The sequence below is a fragment of the Panicum virgatum genome, chromosome 8K (genome assembly GCF_016808335.1).
Source record: "Panicum virgatum strain AP13 chromosome 8K, P.virgatum_v5, whole genome shotgun sequence".
In the NCBI taxonomy this organism is placed as follows: domain Eukaryota; kingdom Viridiplantae; phylum Streptophyta; class Magnoliopsida; order Poales; family Poaceae; genus Panicum; species Panicum virgatum.
Window position 1 is genome coordinate 38,461,946 of NC_053143.1, and position 23,450 is coordinate 38,485,395.

The window sequence follows — 23,450 nt, forward strand, 5'->3', positions numbered from 1 at the left end:
TGCAGTAATATCTGAACCAAATATACCCCTGACCAAAACCTTGCAAGAGCAAGGATAGAGATTTGGTACATGAAATGCGGGTCAATTCACTGAAAACTGTAAGCTTCATTAGCATTCTACACTGCAGATGTTACAATCTAATGCGTTCAATCAGCAGGCAAACAATGATACAACCTCAAAGCTAATCAGAAAGTCTGCTGCATGTAAACTGCTACTACTCACTAACACATACATGTACAGTTAAAGCACTCCACTTAACCCACTTATTCAGAAGAAATCCTTCTGTGGAATTGTGAGCTATGTACAGAGGTTGACATTTTATTTGATCAAGTATCTGGTTTTCTCTTCTTTGATGGGAGGCTAAATGCAGCTGCAGGATCCAAGGAGGTAGAACCACCATTTGTCTGGCCCAGACTACCAGCTAACACTGAGTCGCTCACCATGTCGAAGTTTATTCGAGTGTTTATTCTCCGGCCATTACTGCAGTTTTAACACAAAATGAAGTGATGCCAATTAGTGTTGTAAACATAAAATCAGGTTGTACAAAGAAAGTGTCATTTAAGCTGTCATACTAGTTTAGGCGGCTATTTATAGCAGCTAAATCTTTCGATGGGCTCTGATAAGCATGGGTGCCTTCACCAATGCATGCATAAAAACTCCTGGAACTTGGTGAAAGCAGCAGATCCTTCTGACAAGTAGCATAGAGAAGAATGTGTTACTGGAGAAGGGATTGCAGCAAAGAGTGAAGTGCTAAAGATATGATAACATTACTCTAGACCATGCTTAAACAAAAAAAAATATTGATATTCAGATACCTATAGATCACTATATTTGTGACATGATGGACAATAATAAGATGGCGGTAGCACCCATCCTCATAGCCTTTAAAATATATTACTATGTTGACATTACTATGTTGTAGATCATCTATTGTTGTTGATATTACTATGTTGTAGAATTTTAAACATGCATATGCTATACTAAAATATATTCCTAACCTCACTACCTTACCAAAACAGTTTGTGGTTATATGAGTTAGCTTACTTGATAGTACTAAATGAAGACGAAATAAAGCAATGAAATACATAATGAAAAAAAAAACCTTGGTTTGCCGCAAAGGAGACACATAAACATTATGAGAAGAAGAAACTTTCTTGGGGGACATGTCCGGTAAATTTGGGAAAGGAGATGGCTTGGGTGATCCAGAAATTTGACCTAAGTAAAAAAGTGATGACATCAGTTCCTCATAGGTGAAGAAATAGCAGTTCAAATTGAAAAGGCAGCTATAGCACATACTATTAGGATTCTTCTTGTCTTCTGGACGAGTACCAGAAGCGATTAATGACACCAGGAAAGGCTTGGCTGCTGGAACAAACACCTCATTGTAAAAAGTAATGATATCAACATGGTGTGATCCTAGTATCTGTTGATAGGAAAGACTGTCATAAAAAGGAGCAATAAAGGGCAACCAAAATCATGAGAAAGAACTGTCAGAATAAAAGATGACATATAGAAGCCAAGGTACATACCCCATTGCGATTCCTAGTCCCAACATAGATACTCAGAAAAACTTCTGGTTTGCATTGTGGCTCGCTCTTGTAATTGTTGAGTATCTCCCTGAATGACAGTTCTAATTGACAAACCTGTCAGAGAAGGCATGGACGCGTGGTCAGCCCAAATAAGAGGGAAGTAACAACAGGAAGTTCATTAAATAGCATAAATGATACCTTTGCAACACCATAAAGGCAGCAAAGAATAATTTGATCAATGTGTCGATTAAAAAACAATGCTGCCTGTTGATCAAGGATCTGCTTGAACACATTATAGACACGCTCTGTCTGTTCCACATATTGGATCCTTTCACACAAGTTCCTTATTCTAATAGCAGCCAACTTCAGAATCTGAACAAATTGCAGCCCAAAATTAGAACCTTAAAAGGAAGATAAATCATAGAAATGAAGTTCTAGATACAAGAAGATCCATACTTTAGAAAAGAATATCTGAACCGTTATGTCAGCACATTTGTCATTCCCACCAACAGGGTTACTTACAGTTGGACTGCACAGTAGACAGGCGGTAAATGTTTATGTTTGGTTAAGAGAGAAGTAAAGTGTGTGAAAACTAGTATAACTGAAACGGGTGAACAAACCTTGCAAACGTGGACTGGAGTGGATGGCATTTTGCTTTCAAGTTAGCCGATACGATGTGGCTTTGCTTGGGTGGTGGCGTCTGCAAATTGCGCTCTACTACTGTGTTCCTGGATTCATTGCACAGTCTCTTTGGCGATCGAGGATCAGTGTTGTCATCTGCAAGAAACAAGTGATGATCAAATAGTGAGAAGGGCCAGAAGTCCAAACTAAAGGACTAACAAAGTGAAATCTGTGAATTGCTTGTTTCAAAAGATTGCAATCGAAGAATTAAGGTATTTAAACCTTGAAATTCTTAAATGGTGCCTACTCGGTTCTATGAAACTATTGCACACTTAATATAAAGGAAATAGATCCTGGACTGCAACTTGAGTTAATGATAGCAGTAATAAATGGCTGACCATGCTCATGAACCAGAATTCATGAAAGGTTCTGCTGATAAAATGGCACTGACGACAACTATAACTACTGAGACACAGACTGCAAAACATTGTGCAACCAAATTGGCAAGACAAGTACTACTACCAACCTTGTTGTACAACAAGAAACATGACACATTTTGCAAATAAAGAGCAGAACACTATGCAATCAAACTGATTAGATGATGAACAAACTGCAAGTAGCATGCAGAAACTCAACAAGGAGAAGCGGCCTCAGGAATTGGAACAATTGATCAAACAAACTTTAAACTAAGGCTAGGTAGCGAAGTACCTGGCGCAGCAGCACGTTTCTTAGATGGTGTAGCTGGTAAGCCCTCGACAAGAACATTTTGCCTTTCCACTAACTCGTCAAGAGATGGCATTGGTTCAGCCAAAAGACCAAGACGGTTTATTTCTGAAGCAAGAGATGGCCTGGCAACAATCAGTGAGTTATACAATGATGAACCTTTCTCCCAGGCCATGCTTTCCAAAAGTTGTTCTTCTAAAGAATTTAAGTGTCTTTTCAATTCTCTTGGAAGGGTCTCTTCATGTCTCACAAAGTTCTCGATTATTTTGCTCAAATCAAATGCAGTTAGACCAGTACTCTCCAGAACAGCAGGAAACATCATGATTACTGTCTTATGTGTTGCCAATACTAGCTCAGCTGAACATGCAATCAAACATCGGTGAAAACGCTCGTTTGACAGCAATGGAGTTAGATTATTTACACTACTGTTCTGTGACTCAGCTCTGCAGATTGCCTCCAATACCCTATAGTACAACTTGGAGGCTTCCATTTTTCTTGCTTCTGCCCAAGGGACATCAAATGCATTTGCACAATTGAGGCCTATCGAACCACCCCGATCTGCAGCAGACTTTGTCGGGAAAATTGCTTCCAAAACTATGCTGACCCTTTTTGTCACATCATTTGTCAAATCCCTATCACATGATGACAGCAACTGCTGAAGCTTAGATGAAGGTTTATCTGGCAATGAAGATATGACCTCGCGAAGCCACTTAGCTGTTGTCATGGCAGAAGTTACTGGTGTCATTTGCACAATCTTGACTGAACCACCATTGACAGGTGATGGAGGCGAACAAGGGACAGTCAACATGTTTTTTATTGTCTTTGTGGGTGATGCTAATGTTTCAAAGGCACGCTGCAAAAGAAGAAAATGAAATGACTGAAATAATCTGCAAATGAATTCAACCTAGATTAATAAATGACTATGAACCATTTTGAATACCTTTGAACATCCTAAATTAGTGGAGCCCCCAGATGATTTCTCAGCAGAGGGAATGTAGTCATTGCACAAAAATAATTTCAAATCAAGCTCCCATTCCCAGCTATTGGAATCACATAGTTTCTCCAATTTTTCCAAATTTAGCTGGAAACTCTCCTCATCAATGAGACCATTGAAACACATCAGACCATCTGCAATAGAACATAACCCTTCAGCTAATTAAAGTGTGTGACATAACCACAGCTCAGTATGCATAAACACATGCGAGGGAGGAAGGTTCCGTACCTGTGTCTATTTTATCCAAATTTTCTGTTTTGCACTTTGAAGCACTTAGTGCTTTCACACCGAAGAAGTCCTCTATTGCCCTGTGAGATTTGTCCATCATTTCTTTCAAGCGTTCTTCAGAAGTATGATAGTTATGACATAATGAAGCAATAATATCTGCACCTTTCTCACTTTGTTTGACTGGATTCAAACAAACAAAACAAACATAAATAGGTGCTATATGCTACACGAATAAAATTAAAAAGTTAGATTTGGAAGGAGCAATTAACAAAATGTGGAGAATAATTACTTAAGTGAGAAGAGCCTTCAATTGTAAAGCTCCTAAATTTGGCAGGCACATGAATCAAAAGTATGGCCTGCATTTCACCAAACAGTTTTGTGGTTACTTAAAAGTTCAAGAAGCAGCTCACAGTATTAAGGGGGTCAAAGTTCAAAAATCAATGATGCAACAAAAGGAAGAAAAGCAAACTCACCAATACAGCAACCAATCCATGGATGCAGGATACTAGGTCCTTAAACAATTCCTGTGATCTCGAGCGAAGCATTAAGAAGAGATTCCACCCGAAAAGAAAATAGTCAGGAGTGTTTGTTGCTGAACCAGGTTCCTGATCAGTAGTTGAACTTGAGAACAGTTCATTATATGCCTTACGATAAAACCTGCCATTTCATGACAATGTTGATAAGACTTATTCTACCAGACAAACAAATAGACGAACTAAATTGTTATAATACAAATCAGCAGTTGTAATTAGTAACGCATTATCACTAATGATGAGCATCACATCTGAATACAAGACAAGAAAACCCATCAAGAATTTTGCCATTGTCAAATTGTGTACAAGGCATGGCACCTATATTTACCTGCTTGCATCGGCCAGCAGATTTACCAAACTCTCCAACTGCTTTAGCTGATTTCACAAGTCGAAAGCCCCATGCAGAAACAAGAAAGTTAGGGCCTCCCTGAATCTCCATATTTTCAAAACAAAACAAGATCAGTTCTCAACCAACCTCAAGATGACCCTCCCAGTCCCGGCCATAACGACTCTCTAAGATCTTCTCAATCTTCAGACTAATCTGCTGCATTTCCTTGAAGAAATCGTCATACCTGCACGCCAAACCAAAGGCAACCGCAACCGAACTCAATGGATTACTAACGAGCGAGACTAAAACTCAAATAAACATAACAAAACATCACCTACTTGAGCTTACAGCCCTTCAAGATCTCACACAGCCTTATCCTAGAGCCCTCCTTCCGCCCCTTCAGCTTCACCGCGCAGTACAGCACGAATGCGAAGCACAGCCTCTCCGCATCCTTAGCCTGCAATGGTCCGCTCACGCCCTAGTTAGCACAAGCACACAGAAATCGAAGGTTTCAGCCACAGAAGGTGATGTCCCTCACCAATCTGCCTCCAACAGAAGGCGTCCCGAGGAGCGCGCCCTTCGCCTCATCCAGCAGCGCCGCGGCCTCGCCGGCGACGCCCTCGCCCACTCCCAGCTCCTGCACGAGATCACCAACCCCCCAAAACCGTAAGACCTCAAAACGCAGGAAAACCACGCCAGCGGGCGGAGGGGCGCGAGAGATCTGACCTTGCAGAGATCCGCGAAGCGAGCCTCAACGGCGGGAGGCGCCGGCGGGGGCTGCGCGGCCATCGAAAACAAACCGAAGGGTCGCTCAGCACGGAGGCTCCGGACGCATCACACGGCGGCCGCGACGAATCGGCGCTCTCCGGCGAGCTAGGGTTTGAGGGATTTGGGGATCGGGGCGCGGGGATGTCGAGTTTAGGAGGGTGGGGGCCCCAATGCGAATTTATTTGTCTTCAGGGGGCTTTTGCGAAACCGGCGTTGTCCTGTCTAGACCTGGGCATGGACTGCCCGACCCGACGGACCCGACCCAACCCGCCCGAAAATAGCCCGACTCGACCCGAAGAGTTTGATGGGCGGGCTCGGGTCAAAATTTTTGACCCGGTATGACTGACGGGCCGGGCACGGGCTAAAATTTTTGACTCGAAACCCGAAAACACCCGAAGGAACCCGACATTTTACATAGGCCCGGCCCGACCCGACCCGAACCCGACCCGACCCGACTGACTGTCGGGTCGGGTGCGGGCTCAATTTTACGGCCCGGCCACCGGGTCGGGTCGGGCACGGGCCGCTAGAAAAAACATCGGGCTTTTTTTGGCCCGATCCGAATCCGACCCGGCCCGGAGGATGCCCAGGTAGTCCTGTCTTCCCGCTTGTGTACTGTGCGGGTCTATTTAGTATTCGCGGTATTACGTGGTTCTGTAGGGGGCTAAGCGCAATGTGGAGATTTTTTTTCTTTTTACCGTTGAGAAGCAGCGGTGGCCGATGGGATCGAGGGGGTAGCTCCAAGCGCGGGAAAGGGGGCGGTCGGTTTCTCCCGTACGCGCCAAAAGTTGGCCAATGAGGTCGTGCCACCTGGAAATACCCGCAATTTTTTACTGTTTAGAAGTTGTCAGATTATGCACCATGATCTGGCTTTGTCTAAAAAAATGCACCATGATCTGGTGGATATTAAGTTGTTGATTGTTATTTGTTCATAACTTCAGATCAGCTCGGTAGCTGGTGCAACCTTGGCGAGCTATGTGGTTGTGGAATTCTTTTTTAGCAGTAAACCCTATATTAATTTTATTTGATCCACGATATAAATGTCTTAATTTTGAATTAATTTGGTATCATAGATGTAATAATATTTTTTCCAAATATTGGGTCAAAATAGTAAATTATAAATCAAAATGAACTACAAAAACGAATGGAGTAATAATTCTTTCACTTTAGAAGCTCAAATACTAGACTTAGAGAAACTTTTTTTTTTGCGGAAGGGGCTGGAAGCCCAAATTATATTGATAAGAACAAGCTTACACAAGGTTTAGAACCCAGTCCCTGGAGTATTACGGAATTACAAGTAGATCCATTTACAGCACCTCTCCCGAGACAAACTTTTGTACAGAAGACTCTACAAAGCACCAAATTTGCACCCGAGCTCCACAAGGTCCTCTGCACATCCGGTCGCCGGCGTGGGCCACCGTCGCCGAGCAAGAGCCACCTCCCATCTCCATGCTTGATTCCAACGCATGGATCAGCCGCAAGATTCTTCGCCCAGACCAACCTCCAGCACGAATCATAGACGATGAAAGAGTATCGGCCATCAAGACATGAAGAATAGGAGAAGCAGAGAGATCCGCTGCCGCCGGCCAAACGACCGGCGACCGGAACAAGCGTCCGTCGTCGCCGACTGCGTCAGCAACCCGAACACAGAAGCCATCACCAGGGATGACAGAGGACCCCCACCCCTCCGCAAAAAGGATAGGACCACAAACCTCACAAGACGAACCACGATGAACTCGCCAGAAACGCCTCGGAGGACCAAAATCTTCACTTGGCCACCGGAGAGACGACCACCGGAGTCGAAGCCAAGGAAATTGAAGCACTACGCAGCTACCTCGTCGAAGCCAATGCCGGACCGACCGCCATCGCCGCCGAAAAAGAGCTGGGTGCACTTTATTAGCCAGATCAGTGACCGCGCCACCACCGGAAACCTAAACTCCACCACCAACGACGGCGAGGAGAAACCCTAGCACACTAGACTATACACCCTAGCAGCTAACCCTACTCCGGGCGTCAATCCGACCCCGGAAAGACCGCCGGAGGGAGGGGAACGGCCAGATTGACGCCGGAGACGACGAGATCGCCTTTCGCCTCTCTCTGTACTGTAGCAGGGAAGGGTAAAGGGACCGCGACAACAGTTGTCGGTGGATGCTGTTCGGCACTCATCAGACTTAGAGAAACTATGAAGGGGTATCTTTAGAATCATACTGCCCAAAACTCAATTTTTTTAATTAAAATATAATACTTACACCCTTTGTATATTTCATTTATTTAAATATGATATTGACATTTTTAATTCATGAAACATTTAAATTCAATTTTTCAGCAAATATTGTTGGGTGATGCATTGCGTTGAACTTCTTGTCTTAACTTGCATGTACCCTTTAAAAGTGATATATATCCAATACACGTTTCTAAAACTGATTTTGCGTAGTCCATAATATTGCACAGTGCGTGTGTATGGGGTGGCTGGTAAGGTAATGGAGCTGTTCGGCTAGTCCAATCTCGGCTTATCTCTTCTCACATAATACTATTCATTCTACCAGTCGAATACTATTCACTGGATCAGACGAAAGCCCCAATGATCGGCCGGATAACCATACGCCCGGGCTCAATCGTGCGTCCGCCGCGGCTGTGGGGGGAGTGTGGTGCCGGACACGCATGCACGGCCGCACTAGCCCACGGGGCGACGATGGCCGTCGCAATCCAACGGCCGGGCTTCTAGCTGAGACTGGAGAGACGCTACCGCCGCCGCACGGCCAGCGCCGTTGCACTCGTGTCGTCTTCCAGCCACTTCCAAAGTCCAGACCCCACCCCGCGAGAGGCCGCCACGCCGGCGCGTACTCGCCCCGCCGCGTGTCCCGGCGCCGCGCCACGTCCCGCGGCCTCCCGCGCCACCTCGCTCCCGCCGGCCGGTTCCAGACGCTTCCTCTCGCCTCCGCGCCCCTTCTCCGCCCCACGGCATAAAACCCGCCACCGCGAGCTCACCCCCTTCCTCAGCTCATCCGCCAACTCCCGGAGCGCGCGCCATCCCTTCCGTTCCCATATCATATCATATCACAAGCCTAACACCACCCTCCCTCGCCCACTACAGCAGCAGCAGCAGCAGCAGCTCTGTCCGCCACCATGTCCATGGCAATGGCATCCCGAGCCGCCGCCGCCGCCCTCCGCGCGGCCGCGGCGCAGCGCTACGGGCGCCCCTCGTCGTCCGTCCTCCAGTCCCGCTCGGCCGCGACGGCGGCCGCCGCCGCCGCGGAGCACCCGGAGGCGGCGGCCCGGAAGGCCGGCACCGGCGGCGGCGGCGGGCTCCCCCGCGGCGACTACGTGCCGGTGTACGTGGCGCTGGGCCTGATCGCGCTGTCGGCGGCGCTGGGGCTGCACACGGCGCGGCAGCAGCTGGCGCACGCGCCCAACGTGTACGTCGACAAGAAGAAGCGCGAGGCGGTGCCCGAGGTGGCGGCGCCGGAGGTGGCGCTGGACGAGGCCGAGCGCTTCGTGGGGCGGTCGCTCTTCCGCAAGGTCGCGCACGTGCAGGACGACCGCAGCCTCGCCGGCGGCGTCGCCGCCGAGTACCCGTGCGTTGCCGCGAGCTGTGGCTATTCTTCCATGGCGGAGCGAGAGTGATCTGATGATGATCAGTTAATTAATTTGCTTTTGGTGATCTGGTGCGCAGGACGAAGAAGGCGGTGACGCTCAAGGACGTGGGCGTGGAGACGCCGGGGATCGAGCAGAGCAGGGAGGGCATCGTCGACAGGATCTTCAAGAAGAACCACGCTTAGATTTGAGCAGCGACGGGGCGGGGCTTGATTGTACTTGGTTGCTTGTTGATGTTCAGCTTGGATCCATGGGGTTTGCTGCTGTCGTTCAGTGTCTACATACTGTAGTTTTGGGGGAAAATCGGCTGCACTTTTTGAAGGTCGATCGATGTGTCACTCACATGATGTACATAGTCGGAGAACACTCTGCTTTGTCAAATGGAATAAGATAAAAGGAAAAAGTCTTGAATTACTCTCCCTCCAATTAAATTACTGCAGTTTGGGAGTCGAATCGGCTGTACTTTTAAAACATGGATGTGTCGCTGACATGTACATGTTCAGAGAACACTCTGCTTTCTCAAATGAAATAAGGAGTGTCGCAGCGTAGTGGCATCACCTAAAGAAATCTTCACCACGGAACTTCCGGGTATGTGGCGTAGTAATGGGTGTTTGAAAAGAAAAAAAATTACTTTGTGGAATCAGATGGATGTTGCTCATATGTTGCATTCACAATGAAACCTAAAAAATCCACGCCATGGATTTGATCTTGATGACGACTGCTTCTCGATCCACGCCATGGATTTTATCTTGATGACGCCTGCTTCTCTTGCACAGAGCCATGGAAGAAGCGGCGGTCCTGAGGTGCTCCTCTTCTGCTCGCCGGCGTGATCTTATTATTCCACTTCGTCGCACCATGGCACCCATTTGAGAAGGAGAAGCTCCTGCTCGACCCGGTGCACCTCTCTTAACACCACAAGTACTGGTTCACCTTGCCGTCGTCGATTCCTCGACCACTTCTTGATCCCATATGGTGGTGTTATTTTCTTTTTATGTTGCAACAAAGTGAATTGATATGTTTTGGTTATTGATTTTGCGATGTTGCAATGCTAAGTGTTATGATTTTTTGATGTGGGCGCATGCCAATTAGTGGGATGTTGCGAGAGAGAATTTTTGATGTTGCATACTACTCCCTCGGTCCTGAAATATAAAACATTTTCCTGAAATATAAAACATTTTGCTTTATTTTAAGTCAAATTAGTTTAAATTTGATCAAATTTATAAAAAAATAACATCTAACACATCAAATTGGCAAATTATGAAAATATATTTTGTAATAGATCTAATTGCTCTCATTTGACATTCAAAATATTATTACTTGTTTATATAAATTTGGTTAAACTTAGAACAGTTTGACTTAGAACAAATCAAAATGCCACATATATATTTCAGTGGGAAGTAATTTGGTATGAGGAAATGTAGTGAAACTAGAAATGAATAAGTGATTTTTTGGGTTTGGTTTTTTGATGCTGTGACTTCTTTTTTGTGATGTTGTAATTACTTTGAATGTTGCATCCTCCTACTTTTCTCCCAGGGTTCTGCATGTTATATTCATAGCTAATAGATGTTGTGGATATGGTTTTTGAATGTCTGCATATCCATAAATTGGTTGGGTGTTCCATAAGTTAATCTTGTTTGTTGCATGTTGCAGCACACATCGTGATGATCAGACCTTACAATTTGCACCTAAATTTCTATTCTGGGAACTCGAGGAAGAATTTCGCTCGAGCCGGTTGTCGGGCCGTACGCAGATTAGGCCGACTACTTGTGGGCCGATGACAGCAGAGCCCATGGCCCTGAGACCCAAACCGCGAGCCAAATATCTCCCGCCCGTGCACCCGGTCCACGCAAACCCCACGATTTATCCGTTGCCCCCACCACCTCTCCCACTATCCACACGCTTCCACCCACCGGCTTAAACCCCACCGCCTCCTCCGATGACCCCCGCCTCCCCGTAGCCTCGGCGCCGGCGCCCGCGTCCCCGTCCCCGCCGCCCCGCCCCTCCATGGCCGCCCCGCCCGCTCGCGCGCCCCCGCCTCCGCACCCCCTGCTCCTGCTCCGCCTCCGCCCGCCGCCCGCTCGGATTCTCCCGCCCCGCCGCCTGCGCCCGCGCCACCTCGCCTTGGCGGCGGCCGCCACGGCCGCCGCGGCCTCCGTGGCCCCCGACGACATCTCGCAGCTCAACTACCGCCTCCGCGCCATCGCCCGCCGCCGCGACGCCGCCGCCACCGCGCCGGCCTCCTCGTCCTCGGCCCCCGTCGACCCCGCCCAGGCCGAGGCGTTCCTCCGCACGATCCGCGACCAGCAGCGCCTCGGCCTCCGCCAGCTCCGCGGGGAGGAGGCGGAGGGCGAGGGGGAGGGGGACGAGGAGGAGGGCGGGGAGAGGGCGAGGAAGGGGGTGGCGGCGGGGAGCTCGCTGGGGCACCGGGTGGACCCGCGGGAGCTGGAGCCAGGGGAGTACGTCGTGCACAAGAAGGTTGGCGTCGGCAGGTTCGCCTGCATCAGCGCCGAGGACGGTGTCGACTACGTCTTCATCCAGTACGCCGACGCCATGGCCAAGCTCGCCGTTGACCAGGCCGCGCGCATGCTCTACAGATACAACCTGTATGGCCTCCTTAGCCCCTCATCCACCCACCGTTTGCACATTGTGCTGCTTCTGCGCTGCAGCCCATATTGGAAAGAGCAAAGCGCATATCCGGTCCTTATACTTGTTGGGGTGTGTCCATAAACTCTCAAAATGACTAATTAGGTCCATAATCTCTGTTTTGGTGTCACTTAACTCCATTAGCACGGGTAACTGAGTTGTCTTATTGCAACTAGGCCCCTCAAGTTTTTAATCTGCGCTAGGTGCCCCGTACCCCTTCGTGACTCCTCGAGTCTCTCGTACCCTTCCCTTCCCGACTCTGCGAGCGATCGACGAAACGGCGGCAGTGTGGGCGGTGCCTAGGGCGGCGGCAATGGCTGCGTCGGCCAAGGCTGCATCGAGGGCTGCAGCGAGGGCGGCGGCCAGGGCTACGGCGACGGCTGCGGCGAGGGCGGCGGCTACGGTTGTGGCGAGGGCTGCGTACCAAACTGGAGCCACAACATTGCGGCCAAAAAGATGGTCGCGATGCTGCGGCCAAAAGGGGCTCGCTCCCCTGTTTATGGTGAGTTTGATCAGTTCTCTCTCTTCTCGATTCATTGAATTTGGTTGGCTAAGAGGAACATGAGGTAGATAGTGCCTTCATTAGCTCCAATCAACCTGTAGCAAGACCTGCACCACTGACTACATGCACGAAGCCAGGAAAGGCAGCTGCAAGTAGGAAGAGAAAGGCTGCAGGAACAACATCCAAGGATGGAGATCAAGGACCTGCAAAGAACTCTAATCCAAGAAAGCGAGCAACAACAAAGAAGTCCTAAATGAAAGGGAGCAATAGCTAACAACCTGGAGTAGCAGCAGCATGTTTGGCCATCTCTTTCAGTCTAGAATATTGCTGGAATTTTTTTGTCAGTATGGTGAAACTTGTGATTTTGTTTGCTAGATCATGCAATGATATGGTTAAACTTGGGTGGTTAAACCTGTTCTTTTTTTGCTGGATGATGCAATGATATGGTTATACTTTGATGTTTAAATCTGCGATTTTTTTTTGGCTGAATGATATGTCCATGACACATCTTTGAATGTTTTCCTAAGATCTGAACCTGTCGTGGACATGGTCTGAACCTGCATGGGCACAGCGCTAAACCTGAATGTGGTCTGAACATGGATGTGACCTGAACCTGCATGGCGATTCTTTTTTAAATGTTGCCGAGAGTGATATGTAGTAAGTACAAGGGGTGATTTGCAATTATAACAATACACACCACTCAGTTACCCGTGCTTATGGACTTAAGTGACACCAAAACAAAGATTATGGACCTAATTAGTCGTTTTGAGAGTTTATGGACCGGGGTGACACACCCCAACAAATATAAGGACCGGATATGCACTTTGCTCTATTGGAAAAATGAAATTGTGCTCCTTCTATCAATCTACCACAATTGGAAGTGCTAATTGGTACTAGAAACAGACATTTGAGACTGTCGTTTTCAGGATGGAGGTGGCTTTGTGATTCTGATTGGTTGCAATGGACACGTTCACTTGAATTTTGCTTTCATGCAATGAGCCATTATCTTGATCTCTACTGGAAACTAAAAATTCACGTTAACCATTTATTCAGATTAATGTCTTTTTCAGGCCTCACGAGAAGAAGAAGCCACGGAATTTGAGCAAACTGAATGATCCTTCTACCTGGGAGAAGCGGAAGCTGAAAGGAAAGCTTGCTATTCAGAAGATGGTCGTCAACCTGATGGAGTTGTATTTGCAGAGGATGCGGCAGAGCAGACCTCCATACCCAAAGCCTCTGGCAATGGACGAGTTTGCTGCTGAATTTCCGTATGAGCCTACTCCAGATCAATGCCAGGTCTACTTGAATCAAATGCTATTATTTGTCCTTCTAAAAAAATTGCCTTTTACATTCCTTATTTTTTTGAAGTTGTATAAATAGAAAAATTGCAGTTATCCTTTCACTGACATAGATGGTAGAGAAAGTAACACCCTTGATGATTGACGTGATGTTTGTATTTGCTACTTTAGATCTTGTTCAACATTGCATGATATCCCCCCCTCCCTCCAAAAAAAAAATATTCCTGGTAGATGGTTAGATCATGGGTGAAATGTACGACAACGCTGTATGCCCTCAGAATCTGTAGTTAGATTGCTTCCTGATTTCTGGCATACATGTACTGCTCTTTTTGGGTGGAACGTTTTTTCTTAGAAGTCTTTCTGATCCATTTGCAACCATGAAAGAGGGTGGAAAGGAGATTTTACATGCCTAGTGACTCTTCGCTGCTGACGTGGCATGACAAAGTGGCATGCCACATAGGAAAGGGGACAAAAGTGAGCCCAAAAGAAAGTTTGCGGATAGGAACGGTCGCTTTGATTGTTGAGGGATAAAATTGAGCCTCGGGGAAAGATTGAGAACAAACTAATTCTAAATTTCTAATCACAATAGTCCTACTGGGAGCCTACTGTCCTAATATATTAACACGAAAATTTCCCTGAGTAGGATCTGAATTTTTATAATTGCATGTCATTGGTATATTCTTCTTGCTTTTCACTTGTTTTGAAAACCACATCTGGTATAATTTCATTTTTCTTCCATCAGGAAGACATGATGGATTTCTTCCTAATTCCTGTGATGTCTGTTTGATTAAGTAGTTCACGTACTACTGTATGGAGAACAAAAATTCTGAATAATCATGAAGTGCTGGATTAAGTGGTGTTCATTCTGATGGCAGGCTTTTATAGATGTTGAGAAGGATCTGACGGAAAGGGAAACACCAATGGATAGATTAATCTGTGGAGATGTAGGCTTTGGCAAAACAGAAGTTGCAATGCGTGCTATATTCATTGTTGTATCTGCGGGATATCAAGCTATGGTTCTCGCACCAACAATAATACTTGCTAAGCAACACTATGATGTAATGACTGAGCGTTTTGCCACCTATCGAGAAATAAAGCTTGCCATATTTAGTGGTGCTCAGGTATGCCATGACAGAAATAAGTTTATCTGACAATATAATGCATTCCAGTTCTTTTCCCTTCAGAACATTCTAATTTTGTATTTTTATTATTGATCCTAGAACATTTGGAACCCTAATCTCCTGGTTCATAACAGTCTAACACGGTGTGAGAAAAAAAATCATATGCATATGACTTATATTATTCGCTAGAAAGGTAATATATATAATATATTGCAAAGCTGTGATAGTACTGCATTTTTGCTTAACGTTATAAATTGTTGGATTATCAAACTTATTATAACGAAGCATATTTTCTCATCCTTCTCATCCGATAGTGATTGGAAATTTAATAATTATTCATTACTTTTGGAATGGTAGTGTTGTTTTGATGTCAAGTGTGTCGCTGCAGCCTTGCAGACCCCTCAATATCAGAGTTAATACATCTTAAAATAAATTTATTTGCTTAAGGGTCAACTGTCCATTCCATTGCATAACATATAATCTCTTTTTTTGCAGAGCAAAGAGGAAAAAGATGAGCTAATAACAAAGATTAAGAACGGAAATTTGCATATCATTGTTGGAACTCATGCTCTCCTTACTGAAAGGATGGCCTATAACAATCTTGGTCTTCTAGTGGTGGATGAAGAACAAGTACTTTTCTGAATCTTGCTACATTTCCTTCTTCTGTCCTTGAAATGCTCTTTCTTGTTTTTTCTTGAATATGCAGGAGAGCTGCATATCATTGCATTAAGAGAGGAAATGGGCGAAAATAGCCTTACAACGCTCACCACACACACTACCCCGGGAGGGGTTTTTGTTCAGATTACATATGCACCCTGGAAAACAAAGAAACGACCACGACCATTACACTGATCCCAGCTGTCAGCCAGTACGGCTGGCAGCAACCAGAACACTAAGTCCTTTTTCCCCAGCCAGAAACCATATATCAGCATCTTCCTGAGCCAGGATCAGCGCTGGGTTGAGCCTGGGCAAGGCTCCATCAAACACAATTTCATTTCTTAGTCCTCCAAAGGGTCCAGGCGCCTAGAACGACCAAAGTGTTAAAACCCCCTCTAGCACTTGTACTGATTGAGTCACGAGCATGTCGCCACGAAACAAAAAGGCAAGAGTTATCCACTTGTGGTGTCAATGTATATATCCCAAAACGGCCTAGAAGCTGATGGCAAAATTGTTGTTGAAATACACAACCCGAGAGGAGGTGGTGGATGGTCTCATCTTCTTGTTCACAGAGGGGGCACTGCTCTGGATGAGGGAGTCCTCTCCTGGGCAGTCTGCCAGCTGTCCAGCAGCGGTTATGAGCCACCAGACATAGGAAGAACTTGCATTTTTTTTCCAGAGCCCAGGTTCCTCAAATGGTCAAATCAGTTGCTTGGTGCAAAGTATACTAGCCTGAAAAGTTGATCTAGTGGCGAATTGTCCAGAGGCCTCTAATTGCCATTTGTGCACATCTTCCACCTCTAGCTGTAATATCACTTCCTGAACCAAATCCCATACAGCAAGGAACTCCAAGAGAACTGCCACAACCGAATGATGGCTATTTCTTGTTTTACTGTCATTTGAGTTTGGTTGCCGTTCTAGTCTGGTGATGTTGTGCATTAGTTTGATTATGATGATTAGGATGTAAGGCAAGTACCCAGTAATGACTTTATTATTTGAAAGCTAAAATTAGTTTCATTCTTTTCAAAGCCCACAAAACTGAATTTCTGAAATGTAGGATCTAGCTCATGTAATTTAATGATGTGTTGACATCTTGCAAGAAAATTCGAGTCCGATTAAACGTTATCATATTTTATTTTTCTTTTATGCATATATCTTCACATACTCCATCTTTCTTCTTTACAGAAGTTTGGTGTCCAACAAAAGGAGAAGATTGCATCATACAAAGCTTCTATTGACGTTCTTACACTCTCTGCAACACCCATACCACGTACCTTGTATCTGGCTTTGACTGGTTTCCGTGATGCAAGGTAAGGTGTGGTCACAGTACCATGTTCTTTTGTACTTTTACCTTCTTGCTGAGAGAGGAGATATTGTGTCCTTTAGAGTTTAAACAGAGATGGTTTATTCTTTTATTGCAGAATGTGATGATTACTAGTTACCCTGCTTTCTTAAGACCACACCTAATGATTATCATAAGACATCAACAAGAAATTCAGTTTTTTGAATATTACTTGCTAACTGATCTACTGCTTCCTTTAGTCCGTACCAATCTGCTGATACTTCTCACTGGAGTGTTTTCCATCTAGGGTTAATGAAAATTTGGGACATTAATATAAAGGATGTGGCTTAATTGTCTTACTCTTACTGTATTTTTTTTAATATTTGTTCAAAAGATGGATAATTGCTAGCATTATACCCAATTGTTCCAAATAAAACTTCTTGTGGTAGTGTAAGGGTCTCTACAAGAGTACCATCTGTGGATTTTTCTTTTGCCATATTAAATTCCATGGATGATTGGATTGTAGCTTGGAACAAATCAGTCAACAATCAAAACTACTAAGGTGATATGCTTGATATATTAGATAATGTTATTCCTGTAGTGTTTATGTTTGCATGGTTCTTCATAATTCGGACACTTTAACTGCACTCAACTTTTATACTTCATTTTCTGTTTTTCTTATTGAAGTATATTTCTACTTTCAGTTTAATGTCTACACCACCTCCTGAAAGAGTTGCTGTAAAGACATATGTGTCAGCATTTAGTAAAGAAAGGGCCCTATCAGCTATCAAGTTTGAGCTACAACGTGGGGGTCAAGTCTTCTATGTTGTACCACGAATAAAAGGTCAACTTTTGTTATCTTCAGATGATTTTGTTCATGATAGATCATTAGATCCTCATAATGCACGAACCACAAATTTGTTTTCTTGATAGTTCTCATTTTACTGTTCTTTAAGTTTGTCCTGTTACCATGGGAAACAGTTGGCGTGGTTGAGCCAAATTCACAGAATTATTCTGTCAATGAGATATCTCGATTTGAATGGTTGTACTGTATGAACCGGACTATGTTGGTTCAGCTGAATGACTAGAAGTCGAGTTTTACAAATATGCATATAATTTGTGTCTATTATTTTATGTTGCAATGGATCTTACATAACTAGATGTACACCTGTACCTGGTTATTAAAACGACGTTTAAACGTCGTGAAAACGACATTTTCACGAGAAAACGTTCTTGTGAAATCGACATTTAAACGTTAAAACATCCGTTTAAACGATAAAACGTCCATCGTTTCGTTAAAATCTACCCTCTATTCGTTTCGTCGTTTTATCGTTTTAATAACCCTGCACCTGTATGAACTTTTTGGATAAAACAGTGCACTATTGCATTTTGAAATACATATGCATTTCTCATATTTCATTTCATCATTCAACAGCAATAGACGATGTGTTGCAGTTTCTCAAGGACTCTCTGCCGGATGTACCAATCGCTGTTGCTCATGGAAAGGTAAGTTAACTAAGCTGTCATGCAGGGGATCTGCTTTACTGTGCTATTTCATAATTCCTTGCTCTTCAATAAACATTAGCTATATTTGTATACCTTGCATTGTATTGGAAACCAAGATGTAAATGAAGATTTCCTACTATTTTCTCTTTAGGCTATTCCTTTGTGGGTATGGTACCATGGTGTGGTTGGTTATTGTCCAAAAAAATTCAAGTGGATGTTCTGTCTGGGACTTACGGACGACTCACTCTTCTATAGCTCATATCATTTTATGCATTGATTCATTAAAGCTTAACATGCCAACAATTCTTTATCTTAAATTGCTACTGAAAAGTGTTTATGACCCAGTTCATAACTACTGACTATTTTTCTTGTTAAATATTGCCTGCAGAAAATGTCAAAGAACATACAATTTGCTATGGAAAAGTTTGCTATTGGGGAAGTAAAAATTCTTGTCTGCACGCATATCATTGAAAGTGGAATAGATATAGCAAACGCCAATACAATGATTGTCCAATTTGCTGAACTATTTGGACTTGCTCAGCTGTATCAGGTGGCTTTCTTTTCTTGTATGTTTTTTTGTTTGCCTTGTTAGCAGAATATTTAATGTCTCAATGCTTGGATCATATCAGTATGATTAAGTGTTAAATCATGCTCAATTGACAAATACTCTAATAAGGTGCATGTCTCTACTATCTAAATCTCTAAGTCCATTGTTTTTCCTTTCCTTCAGTTACGAGGAAGAGTAGGAAGATCGGGCAGGGAAGGTTTTGCATACCTCTTCTACACAGATAAGTCTTTGCTCTCAAGAGTTGCAACGGTGAGCTCTACAGCAATGACTTTTAGTTTCTAGTGTATCCATTATTTTGTCCCGATACTGAAAGCATATTTGTCTGCTATACAAGATGTGGAAGTCCCAGTAGCAAACAGAACCTAACCTTGATTATTCAGATATCTTATGCTTGTTGCTTGCGCTATGCTAAGATAAATTTACAGAATAGCTGGCACTAGTACCTTATTAGTTGTTTGGGCACGTTTGTAGAAGAGACCTATTCACACAAGAGGCAGAATACTGCCACACCAATAACCCTCCCGCAGCCGCATACGCAATATATCATGTCATTAAGATAGGAATCATGCTATTTAGTTGGTTGCTTTCAGATATACTTTAAGATCAGGTCAAACTCGTAAAACTTTGACTTATTTTTAAAATGTTTGGTTTGGATTCATATATGTACATATGGCTTGAAAAGTACTTTCTGTTAAGGGTATAATAGTCAAGTGTAATATTAATCTCCTAGTCTAGGGTTCATCCTAAAAAAACCAACACCCTTAAACTCTTTCATAGTCTTATAATTTTTTTGTATTTTATAAATATATTCTAGTAGAAATAATGGTTAGAGGTACTCATTGGGAAACGTGGCATGTCCAAAATATCGAGTATTTTTTACTGGAGGGCGTATCTGGTTACTTATTTTTATAACCATGTGTTGGGGAGAGACTATGAATAGGAGGCTTCTTTTGCTTTACAGAATCAAGCAAGTATGTAATCTCCAAAAGAGTCCCATCTATGACCGGCAGATCAGAGGCTTCTACATTTGTCATTTAACATTTCCATCTACAGGATAGACTTGGAGCTATTGAGGAGCATTCAGAGCTTGGCCAAGGTTTCCATGTTGCAGAGAAAGATATGGGTATCAGGGGGTTTGGAAGCTTGTTTGGTGATCAACAGTCTGGAGATGTTGCAAATGTTGGCATCGATCTATTCTTTGATATGCTTTTTGACAGCTTGTCAAAGGTATCTTCATTTATCGAGACACACATTTTACTAGATTTTTCCTCATTTTATTCTTGTACTTAGTTCATTCTTTTTGGGCCTGTAATAGAGGCTGTAACTGTGATATATTTTGTCATCATGGCATTGGTTATCTAACATCATGTTGGGCCTTAAACTATTGAATCTTTTGCCTATGAAATTTCTTCCTTACAAATAATCTTATTGATACCATATACTGGTGAAAATAACACTTGTAATTGGGCTTTTTTTGGGGGAAAAAGAAGGCAGAAACTTCTACTTGATTTCCAATTTCTGAAAGGTGTTACTTACTATACTGGAAACACCAAAGTTAGATATGAAAGAAAAGCACTAGTAATGTATCTAGTTGTCTTCTACACTTCTGCATCAGTAAGGCTAGACTTGTCACTTCTTAGTATCGCAAGATGCATCTGTCTTGGCCAAGAGAACACCTGTTGTGAACAATTTTTTTTTTGAGTCTTGAGGTGTGCATTATTGTCTGTTGAATCTTGAGATTTGGGACCACTCAAAAGATAATTAAGACAGTTTTGGCTAGTCCATATGCATCAACCTGTATATTTGTATTTTTCAATTCCAGATTCAAACTACTCGGGAAGAATTATTGCTTCGCTTTTAATATTGAGTACTTTTTTTAGCTAAGTTCTAACTGCAGTTTCTGCATTCTGTGTTATTTTTCTGTTACAATCTTGACATGATTATTTGCACTCTTTCAGGTTGATCAGTTTTGCCTTGTACCTGTTCCTTACAAAGACGTTGAGGTGAACCGGAAAATACTTCTTAATTTGGGTAGCATAGCTTGCTTATGCAAGTATTACATCATGCTATGTTGAGATTTTAATGAAACATTGTTTCTGAGTGGCTCTTTTCTTCGAACAGCTGGATATAAGCATTTCTCCTCATCTCTCCTCTGAATACATAAGTTATCTGGAAAATCCTGTTGAATTGCTCAATGAAGCAGCAAAGGCTGCAGAGAAAGATCTATGGACCTTAATACAGTTCACAGAAGATCTTCGTCGACGATACGGAAAGGAGCCCCGTGATATGGAGGTCAGAAAGTGCTAATATGATCAGAGTTCATGGTTTCAGTTTAGTGTGGCTTCCTCTGATGTGTGTTTCTTTCTTTGTCTTGCAGTTGCTATTGAAAAAACTCTATGTAAGACGGATGGCAGCAGATCTTGGTATCAGTCGGATATATCCATCTGGCAAAACAATATTCATGAAAACAAACATGAACAAGAAGGTATTTAGGCTCATGACAGAAGCGATGACTTCTGAAACACATCGGAATTCCCTATTGTTTGTTGGAAAAGAGATTAAGGTAAAGACCCACATGTCCGATATGCAATTTCCCAAAGCAGATGGTACTGTCGAGGAAAATCAGCTTGCAGTGATCATTATTAAAATACTATAAACGAAGCTGCCACAGCAAACTTTAGTCATGCATGAATAAAATTAAAGTTGGGGTTTTATAGGTTTTATTTCCAAAATCCAATTGAACAATGTTGTCAAACTGAATAACCTCATCTATGAACCATGTTTCTAATGTAATTAATGAATGAAAGAGGATTAAGAAGAGATCTACTGTTCGAGCCTCATAGGGACAGACTGACAGTCATTTTACCTACTGGGTACATGACATAAAACCGTGACTTTTAACCTTACTTTGTTGATCATGAGTTGTGGTAATTACAAATTATTTCTTTTGCAAAAGTCTTAATACCTAGAAAACTTGGCAGGCAGGGCTGCCTCATTGTATTTGTATAGTGCCAAGTCACTTACAAGTTACTCTGTCCATCGTGACCCTTGTTATATATTGGGAATATCACATACATTGGTCCCTATTTTTTCTATGTTAATATGCATGTAGCACACAAATTTTCTTTTTAAGTCCATCTGGACGAACTTGTATTTACCTTTTTTTTCATATGTATTGCCCCTCTAACAAGTGTGCTATTTTTTAGGCTGAACTACTCGTCAGTTTACCAGACACTCTACTTCTGAACTGGCTTTTCCATTGCTTAGCAGACTGCTATGCTGTAGTACCAGCCCTTGTGAAGTACTAGATTCTTCTATTAACAGCAACTGAAGGTTTTTGCCACCACCATGAAAGGGAATGAACTATGTGTGCTCGAAGAGAGAGTTTATTTCAGACAGTCTTGGCATTTTGTTTAGTCCGCGATGGATGATTCTTCCTCGTGGTGATATTGGCAATCAGGCTCTGGCAAGCCAAGACATGCCCAATCATAGACATTATTGTTTTAGGAAAAAAAAGTTTGTCAAAATTGTTGACATAGCAGAGTATACCCATAATCCTATACATAAACTGGTATTCTCTAGAGCCCTAAAGTTCCCATTTCTTCTTTAACAATTTATTTATCTCATTATCTTCCTATCTGAAGTTGGTCTGCCATATTTTACAGGACATTCGACACGAAGCCACAGACTGATAGCAGTGGTCAATGGAGTGCCTTGCCTGCTGCATAATCATACTAACCTGGGATGCAGCTGTGACATTGGAAGCTCGGAGAACTCAGTTTGGATCCTATATGTCAATAGATTATATCTAAATTCGTTCAGGATTTTTGATAGATGAACCATCAAAATGTTGCTCGACTAACTGGGAGGTAGTGCTGGCATGAGCCATACACCATTTGTTTGACAAAAGGAGAAACATTAGGGAACTTTGGGCCAATTGGTCTGTAACTCAATATATGGTAGATGCTTATTCAAGCAGAGACTGCCCGTGATCATATTGGTTTTGTACAACTAAAGATGTGCAACAGTTAATGAGTTGTGCTTCAATGTATACGCTTAGCATGGTTCAAAATATGTCAGAGAAGCACTCTTATCTGTTACAAAAAAATTGCTTTGTAAATACACGAAGCTGTATATCAACTCGTGAGATCCAGGTTAAATTTGTTTAAATCTGTATGTTGATTCCAATCGAACACAATGGTCAATTGTGAAGCTGGCAATCGAATGAACAAAACTGTCAAACTGGCGTCGATAATAGGTGCAACCCAGCTGCAAATTCGTTAAAAACATTCCAAAAATGTTTTCATTTTTTTCTCTATGAATTTTTCACAGCTTCAGCGCCTGGTGAACTAAGGCTTGCTCCAACCGTTCGCTTGGAACCGCCCCCACTCTACGTAGGGGGAAATTCTCCAACGGTTCCCCCAAAGCTCCCTTTATATACGGGGGAGTTGAAACTCCCCTCATATATAGAATGAGTTTCAACTCCCTCTATATTTTAATCACACTATTTCTTCATGATATTAATTTCGTTTGAGCCTCGTAATATGATGATAATGTA

General features: G+C 43.4%; 3 protein-coding genes across 6 annotated transcripts; 2 read left to right on the top strand and 1 right to left on the bottom strand.

Annotated features, from left to right (window-relative positions):
• On the bottom strand, positions 1-5,872 carry LOC120644573 (retinoblastoma-related protein 1-like). Of its 2 annotated transcripts, none has more exons than XR_005663827.1 (18): positions 5,683-5,872; positions 5,495-5,593; positions 5,295-5,413; positions 5,104-5,200; positions 4,957-5,003; positions 4,569-4,752; positions 4,385-4,451; positions 4,096-4,275; positions 3,814-4,001; positions 2,859-3,726; positions 2,150-2,306; positions 1,986-2,058; positions 1,728-1,901; positions 1,530-1,643; positions 1,297-1,439; positions 1,103-1,215; positions 573-688; positions 1-480 (listed from the first exon to the last, which is right to left on the bottom strand). XR_005663827.1 is itself a non-coding variant. In XM_039921213.1 (18 exons), exons 1-18 carry the CDS (start codon positions 5,743-5,745, stop codon positions 327-329), a joined length of 2,940 nt encoding a protein of 979 aa, XP_039777147.1. In that variant the 5' UTR covers positions 5,746-5,871; the 3' UTR covers positions 1-326. The 2 variants fall into 2 exon arrangements, 1 of the variants encoding a protein (XP_039777147.1); XM_039921213.1 differs by having other exon boundaries at positions 1,297-1,423; positions 5,683-5,871.
• A 2,825-nt stretch (positions 5,873-8,697) lies between these two features.
• On the top strand, positions 8,698-9,729 carry LOC120644576. Its single transcript, XM_039921220.1, has 2 exons — positions 8,698-9,296; positions 9,395-9,729. Exons 1-2 carry the CDS (start codon positions 8,848-8,850, stop codon positions 9,498-9,500), a joined length of 555 nt encoding a protein of 184 aa, XP_039777154.1. The 5' UTR covers positions 8,698-8,847; the 3' UTR covers positions 9,501-9,729.
• A 1,575-nt stretch (positions 9,730-11,304) lies between these two features.
• On the top strand, positions 11,305-23,039 carry LOC120644575 (ATP-dependent DNA helicase At3g02060, chloroplastic-like). Of its 3 annotated transcripts, none has more exons than XM_039921217.1 (15): positions 11,305-11,918; positions 13,531-13,756; positions 14,634-14,879; positions 15,375-15,509; positions 16,722-16,846; positions 17,523-17,662; positions 18,254-18,324; positions 18,713-18,874; positions 19,055-19,141; positions 19,946-20,119; positions 20,851-20,895; positions 21,014-21,184; positions 21,270-21,455; positions 22,099-22,463; positions 22,558-23,039. In XM_039921217.1, the coding sequence occupies exons 1-14, from the start codon at positions 11,320-11,322 to the stop codon at positions 22,198-22,200; spliced, it is 2,469 nt and encodes an 822-aa protein (XP_039777151.1). In that variant the 5' UTR covers positions 11,305-11,319; the 3' UTR covers positions 22,201-22,463; positions 22,558-23,039. The 3 variants fall into 3 exon arrangements, with proteins under 3 accessions (XP_039777151.1, XP_039777153.1, XP_039777152.1); XM_039921218.1 differs by lacking the exon at positions 11,305-11,918 and adding an exon at positions 12,263-12,460 and having other exon boundaries at positions 13,514-13,756; positions 22,558-23,032; XM_039921219.1 differs by lacking the exons at positions 22,099-22,463; positions 22,558-23,039 and having other exon boundaries at positions 20,851-20,923; positions 21,270-21,345.
• The last annotated feature ends 411 nt before the right edge of the window (positions 23,040-23,450 follow it).